Source organism: Palaemon carinicauda, chromosome 36, assembly GCF_036898095.1.
Source record: "Palaemon carinicauda isolate YSFRI2023 chromosome 36, ASM3689809v2, whole genome shotgun sequence".
NCBI classification, from domain to species: Eukaryota; Metazoa; Arthropoda; class Malacostraca; order Decapoda; family Palaemonidae; genus Palaemon; species Palaemon carinicauda.
The window spans coordinates 67231368-67239084 of NC_090760.1; the positions used below are offsets into that span (position 1 = coordinate 67231368).

A 7717-nucleotide genomic window follows, 5' to 3' on the forward strand; every position below is an offset into this window, starting at 1 on the left:
TTTAGACTATTCTAGAAGGATTACATGGAGTATAGAGTGTTCTAGAAGGATTACGAGAAGTTTAGAACATTCTAGAAGGGTTACGAGGAGTTTATAATATTCTAGAAAATTTACGTGGAGTTTAAGAATGTTTTAGAAGGATTACGTGGAGTTTAGAGTATTCTAGAAGAATTCCGAGGAGTTTAAAATGTTCTAGATGGATTATTTGGAGATTAGAATGTTCTAGAAGGATCACGAGGAGTTTTGAATGTTCTACAAGGGTTATGTGGGGTCTAGACACTTTTGAAAGAATTATGTAGAGTTTAGAATGTTCTAGAAGGATTACGAGGAATTTAGAATGTTCTATAAGGATTATATAGAGATTAGAACGTTCCAGAAGGGTTACGAGGAGTTTAGACTATTATAGAAATGTTATGTGGAGTTTGGAATTTTCTAGAAGGGTTACGTGGAGTTTACAATGTTCTAGAAGGATTACAATGAGTTTAGAATGTTCCAGAAGGGTCATGTGTAGATAAGATTGTTCTAGAAGGATTGCGAGGAGTTTAGAATATTCAAGAAGGATTACGTGGAGTTTAGAATATTCAAGAAGGATTACGAGGAGTTTAAGAATGGAAGGAACGTCATTTGAAATGCGTCTTAATTCCGAAATTACCGTTTATCTTAGTTAATAGGGACTTCTTTTAGAAACCGTTTTTATCAAGTGAATAGGAATAAAGTTAGTTACCTCCTACAATATTATGAAAACATAAAATTCTATTACAATGATCCTTAACGAGAAGCATTTTGGGGCCAGGTTTTTTATATGTCCCGTGACAGTTATATAACTGGAACCGAAGCGTGGATATAAATGCACAAACGCCAGGGAAAAATGACACATTGGTCAGTCCAAGATGGAATAAGATAAGGTGAGTTACTGCGCATGGTGCCGGGAGCTCGGCTGTGCTCTGTGACGTCACCTGGAGAGCTCCCACCGTCCATTTGACAGCTGTCCTGTACAACCACCCTTATTATTCGTGCCTCATTTTGGATTCCGAACATTGCATTTATGAAATTAAACAAATATCTATGTCTTTATGACTATAACTCCAAAATACATATTATTATAGGGAATATAATAGCAATGGAAATAAAAATTCGCGTATGACAAAAGCATTATTCCCAATATTTCATTTAAAATCTAATACAATCATTCTCTCTCTCTCTCTCTCTCTCTGTCTCTCTCTCTCTCTCTCTCTCTCTCTCTCTCTCTCTCTCTCTCTCTCTTTTCAATGAAATAAATACTCAACATTACTGAACAACTTTATTTTTATTTTTTCACAACTTTGCTATAAAAATTTTCCTTCTTAGTTTAATATTTTTGTTCTAAATTTTAGCCGACTTCTAATATTAAAAATCTCATTACCTTCTCGGGAACATCAATATTGGTGGCTTTGAATATATCAATAAGATATGAAACATCTTTGACTCCTGGTTTTAGAGTATGACCATGGAAAATTTTGAATAAATTTTCCATATTTTGTAGATTTTCATGAAAATGATTACATGACCCATATAATACCTTTCTCTTTACAAGTGATATCCAATTATCGACTTTCATATACATAACTGAGCCTAATGATGTATACTTATTTCTAAATTTAAAAGCTAAGACCCCTCCCATCAAAGAACTTAAGGACTCATTTCCTATCAGTGTTTCAGGGTTTATCAGAACTTGATTTTCCTGTCTCGGTCTCATTGTTAACAGGCAGAAGTTGCTTCATGAGACACGCAGTTATATAACTGGGAATCTAGATCATTGGGAGCAACATTTAACCTTTGACATGAACCACTTATATTTAAGTACTCTGTAATGACACAAGATGTACAGTAGCTTCATCATTATTATAAACATCAAGACCTTAACTCGTTAATTATTGTCTTTACCTACTATGTATAACCGTAGTATATGTTAAAATTCAAAAGGTTACGGATGACCGTTGCAATGACCAATTTGTCGTATGAAAGAAAAGAGATATTCGACTGTGTCTTGACATAGCCGTCTTGTCATCAAGAACTGTAATCCTTACAGACCATGCAACGTGTTAAACGATAATCCTTTTAATGGAACGGAAACATTTCGTCTATCACTTTAACATTAATAACAAAATATAGCATCTATTTCAACTCGACGTGGACAGTTTGAGAAAGCACCTCTACCTTTCTTTACGACATACTTCATTTACAAGTTATTCAAGCCAAACCAACTAAAAATCAAAGATATAAGATCAGATGTTTCATTACAAAACTGACTTTTTAGTAAGCCTTTATTACTACAAAATTTGATGGAATTAGTCACTGAGGAAGAGAGTAACTGAACTGCTGTTTTCTCACATTGCCGTTTATAGTCTCTAACGTTCAAGTGACTCATTAATTTTGTAAGATATTTTGAGATTATTCACTGATAAAAATACGATTTTTTACATAGATTTTGAGGTAAGGATTTTATCTCCAACCTGAAAACCATAGTCTATTAAATCATTTTGAATTAAGTTAATTAGATGGGGTGGTTCTGCCGAGACGAAAACTTTTTAAAAATTTCGAAGCAACAAAATTTATTATAATATGAAGCTTGAATAATAGTATTTATACATACGAAAAAATTTCTTGTAAATTTTCTCTCTCTCTCTCTCTCTCTCTCTCTCTCTCTCTCTCTCTCTCTCTCTCTCTCTCTCTCTCTCTCTCTCTCTCTCTCCTCGTGGCTAAATATTTACTTGGATGAGGAATATAATCGATATATCCATATATTCTCGTGGTTTTTTAAATGAGCCTATTCATAGACTGTTCTCCTAGTTGCCCAAAATGCTACATGCAACATATGCCTAGTAAGCAAAACTAAAGTGACGAGATATTAGTGATAGGCTTACCTGAATCCCAATAGTAATTACATTATTATAAAGATTTTGTGTCAGTATGGCAGTCTTAGGGCAACAATTGAGCAACTCGTGCCTAAGGTTTCTGGCAAAATCAATGGGTTGGAAATGTGACGAACAAATTCGTGCATATTTGGCATTGATACCATCATTTCCTTTGCATATATTCACCCACTTCTTACATAGTTCTGCATCTTTTGGGAAACGGGAAAATCTATTTTCTTTTCACCACCAACCGTTATATTGGTCTTATAAGAATTGGAGCACCCATATGACACACATAACCATTATGAATCTGTCAACGCAAATGAAAACAAGAACGTGCGTGGGGGAAAAAAAAAAACTGCATATTTTCCGCCTGTCGCCTGGCTGAACTCTCCAGGTGACGTCATGCGCGTGAGTGTAGAAAACGGGACCTCTAGGTAACTCACCTTATCTTATTCCATCTTGGGTCAGTCTACTGAAGACACGTCTGTGAAAGAAAGCCTCCCTTCGGTTCCTCAGAGTTATATACATCGTTCTTGTATACCTCTGATCTCAATCATTAACTAAAGTGACAATTAATACCATATATTGTGAGAATTGTTTTCAAAGTGTTAAGTCTCTATAGATCGATGTTTATATCAAACGGTCTATTACTGTAAGTGTTAATGTGTAGTAACAGGTTTAGCTTGAATTACTGATGGTTACTCAAGATATTAAAGGTACCCTTTACCCTTTTTTTTTTTTTTTTTTTTTTTTTTAAGTGTTAAGACGTCTGTACTACCGATATTTTTGTAATAATTTATAATATAGACTAGTGCTCTAGTCCAAAGGCTGCAACTTAGGGTCTTTTCTATGACTTTAATTGAATGGTGGACTACAGAGATTTCCCCCCAGATTTAGTAGACTGCTGTTACATCGGAAGTGTATTAATCTGTTGATTGAAACCAGTTTTACAATATACAGTAGACCAGTGCTCTTGTCTAAAGACATCACCTTAGGGTCTTTTCTATTTCTTTAATAAAAAACTGTACTACTGAGATTTCTCCAGATTTAATACAGGCTGCTGTTACATTGGAAATGTATTAATCTGTTGATTGAAACCAATTTTATAATATAGACCAGAGCTCTTGTCTGAAGGCAGCACTTAAGTGTTTTTATTATCTCATACTGTACTACAGAGATTTTCCAGATTTAGTAATTGCAAGTGTAGATCGAGATGTCAAGATTTATGTTTGTTATGTAATAGAATCATATTTTTGTAAGCCATCTCTATTATTTAAATCTTTTGACATTTTTTCTATAATTCTATTACCACCTCGAGTCTGGTCATCATTACTCTTAACGCTTCTTAAATTGCAGACCTAAAGAACTTTTAAGTAAAAACATTTCAGAAATTTATTTTCTGATACGTAAAACAATAATCTACCAATCCCACTTTCTGGTTTCTGATTCAATTTCTGTCTTGGTTATTCTCCTTATTTGCCTCATATCCAGGTTTTACTCATCCAGGTACTAAAGAATTAAACCTGGGTATAAGTTATATATAGGCCATGAGAGTATGATTTTATAGGAATTTTAGGCTAATAACATTCTTTATTTTGATTTTAAGTACAACCTTGATGAGTGTCATATGAAACCTGGTTATATGCATATACTTGGTTGATTTCATGCAAATCTGTGAGAAAACGTTACTATAAATAAACAAAATTTAATTTGTGAATGAATTCGTCGTTTTCTTTTGTCCTCGAGCATTAATTCGAATGGGGTACTTTAAGATATGATTTAATTAACACATAATTTTGTTTGATCATGAATCATTCATTATTTCTTTTGTATTAAGCACAATACTCCTTATTTCAAGGTAATTTGAAGATGAAGACTTGCTTCTCCCTTCAAATTATCTATATTCAAGAAGTTTCTGACCCTTTGTGAATTAAATATATCCATCTATGGTTTTTCTGATGACCGCTGACTTCCTCGTGATAAGTAATGAAATATATTTTTTCTCTTTCAAATCTACTCTAAATTTCTTAATTTCAAAGGAAGCTCCAGAATACAATCATCATTTCCAAAAGAATTAATTGATATCCAAAGGAAATTCCGGAATTTGTTAACAATTTGTTTTATTACCGAGTTACAACTTGATATAAATTCATCTTTTCTTAAGACATATTTTAGGTCAGTGTTGATTAAGCCGAAATTTTTTTTTTAGTAAGATGACAAATTTTTAAGCCAAATCAATTCAATTTAAGGAAAAAAACATAATGTCCAACACCAAAATGCATGGCAAGGCATGTCTGAACACGTCTGTCTTAAAAGACATGTCGGAAGTTCCTGAAGGATAGGGCCGTATAATAGTTAATCCATTCCTTCACGTCGAAGGATTCTTTGGAGTACGACACGTATCCTGAACCAGTACTCTTCATTGAGGCCAAACCACTGGGATCCTGCATGGAGCCAGTGGCCTCCACTTCGTAAGGTCCGTCCTGCATAGGATATGGAGTGGTCTCGGTCAACAAACTCGCAACCAGCGAGCTGTAGGATCCTGTCTGGGTCGTCGTAGTCTCAGTGCCCGAGACCTTAAGGCCATTCGACCCCACTTCTGAGGTCGTGCTGGAGACGGACTTCGACACACTCGAGTACTTGCCAAGATCAATGACTTGAGTGTTCTCCATCATCGTCATCGAGGCTGTTTCGCTGGTGGTTCTACAGTATCCGCTGCCAGTGGCCGTGATGTTGCCAGCCTCATAGTATTGTCCCTTGTCGTCCTTCAGGTAGAACGTGCCCTCTCCCACTTGCTGCCAGAAGATGAAATCCCCCCCGAAAGTGTAGTCGCTGGTGATGGACAGGTGGCTGGCCTGGGCGTAGGGTTCACCATAGGTGCCCTCTATCTGGACGATGTAGGTGGAGGTTCCCTTGTACCTGGAGTCGCCAAGACTCTCCACAGTGGTTTGTATGGTCTGCAAATAATCGCCTGTGTTGCCATTGGAGTATTCGTATTTACTGGTGAAGTTGTTGGTGGAGGAAAACAGACTTGCCTTGACGTCAGACAAGAAAGCCAGGTTCTCTTTGTTCAAGGCTCCCAGAACTCTCTCCCGTCCCTCCTGATCCAGGGAAGAAGAAGACGAATAAGAATAATATCGACTGGATTACCAAGATAATATTGATATTCTCTGATGGTAATGAAAATAATAAAAGTTTCACGAATGTTCTAACACAAGGGTTTTTTTTCTATAATGACAATTGCTTCAAATATCAAGTCCTTCCCCAATAGCATATAGAAATTAATTATGGTATTTTCTGATTCCTTACTTATTGGAAGACCACATTAACAGTACGACTGACCAATGAAGGTCGCAAAGCGTATGACCCAGTTTAAAAGACTTAAGAAACCCAGTTTAAAAGACTTAAGAAACCATTGGCTACTGCATTCCTTGGGGGTGGAGTTCTCTTGCTTGAGGGTACACTCGGGCACACTTTTCTATCTTATTTCTCTTCCTTTTGCTTTTATAAGTTAATATAGTTTATACATTATATGAAAGATATGTTTTAATGTTGTTACTATTCTTAAAATATTTCATAATGTTCATTACTTCTCTTGTAGTTTATTTACTTATTTTTCCCCGTTAGAGACCCTGAGCTTAAAGCATCCTGTTTTTCCAACTAGGGTTGTAGTTTAGCAAATAATAATAATAACAATAATAATAATAATAATGATAATAATAAGGGAGCTTTGCATTTCCTTATCTCAAACAATGTCGATGGGTATGCAAGAGACACGACTGATAAACTAAGGCTATATAAGAGATGAATGAGTTGGCATTTGATAATATAGATTTATCTGTCAAGTACTTATATAGATATAAACCGGTAAATGAAGATGTCAAATTTCTTAATTCTTATACTTCCTGTACTATGAATTACAAGAACTTTAGTTGTCTTCAAATATCGTGAAAACATTTGAATGACACTTCCAGTGTAAAAAGAAAAGGAACAAATACTAAAAGAGCTTCTATGAAAAATTGAAATATATTGATAAAATTGTACTGTTACCTTTTCTTCCCATTGGGCGCTGCAAGCGCCATCTGTTGATAAGAAAACAAAAAGCAAAGAAGTTTCAACTCTCAAGTATTTCCGTCGTGAATAAACTTATATGATACAGAATTGTTACTGAAACTTGTAACAAATAATAGTAGCTAGGGACAAGTGGCATTATATCTAATTGAAGCAAAAAGTCACTTGGAGTGTTTAAAAAAATTGAAGATTCAAATTCAACTCTTCACTAATTATTCAATTGTATACATACACATGGAGGAGATGTCAGAGTAGTAAAATTTAATGAACTTTACACATAATGTGTGCAAGAATGCTCTATACCTACAGTTTGGAAAGACTTTATCATTATACTAATTCACAGAAAGGGAGACACAAAAGAACTGAAAAATTACCACCCAATAAGTTCACTCTCGGTAGTATATAAAATATTTACAAAGACTCTATTAGGCCATATAGAAAGATAGCTAGACTTTAATCAACCAAGAGCGCATGCAGGCTTTGAGTGGGTATTCAATAACTGACTATATCCATGTAATTAACCAGCAAATGGAAAAATCAACAGAGTCTGACAAACATCTGTGCATGGCATTTACAGCCTATGAGACTGCTTTGAATTCTGTCAAAACATCAGCAGTAATGAAAGCCCTTCAAAGATAAAGAATAGATGAATCCTATGTTAAAACAATTGAAGATATCTAATATCTATAAAACCTATATAGAAACAGTGATTTAATTCCGATGAGAAAGATGTTAGACAGGGAGACCCC

General features: G+C 34.9%; 1 protein-coding gene across 1 annotated transcript in view; it reads right to left on the bottom strand.

The window, feature by feature from the left end:
* Positions 1 to 5000: 5000 nt before the first annotated feature.
* Positions 5001 to 7717, bottom strand: part of LOC137628865 (uncharacterized) — a 3783-nt gene continuing 1066 nt past the window's right edge. The window contains exons 2-3 of the mRNA XM_068360114.1: positions 6948 to 6979; positions 5001 to 5998 (exon numbers count right to left, since the gene is read on the bottom strand). Of these exons, the coding sequence (XP_068216215.1) occupies positions 5207 to 5998; positions 6948 to 6979 (824 nt within the window). The 3' untranslated portion in view covers positions 5001 to 5206. The remainder of the gene's footprint in view (positions 5999 to 6947; positions 6980 to 7717) is intronic.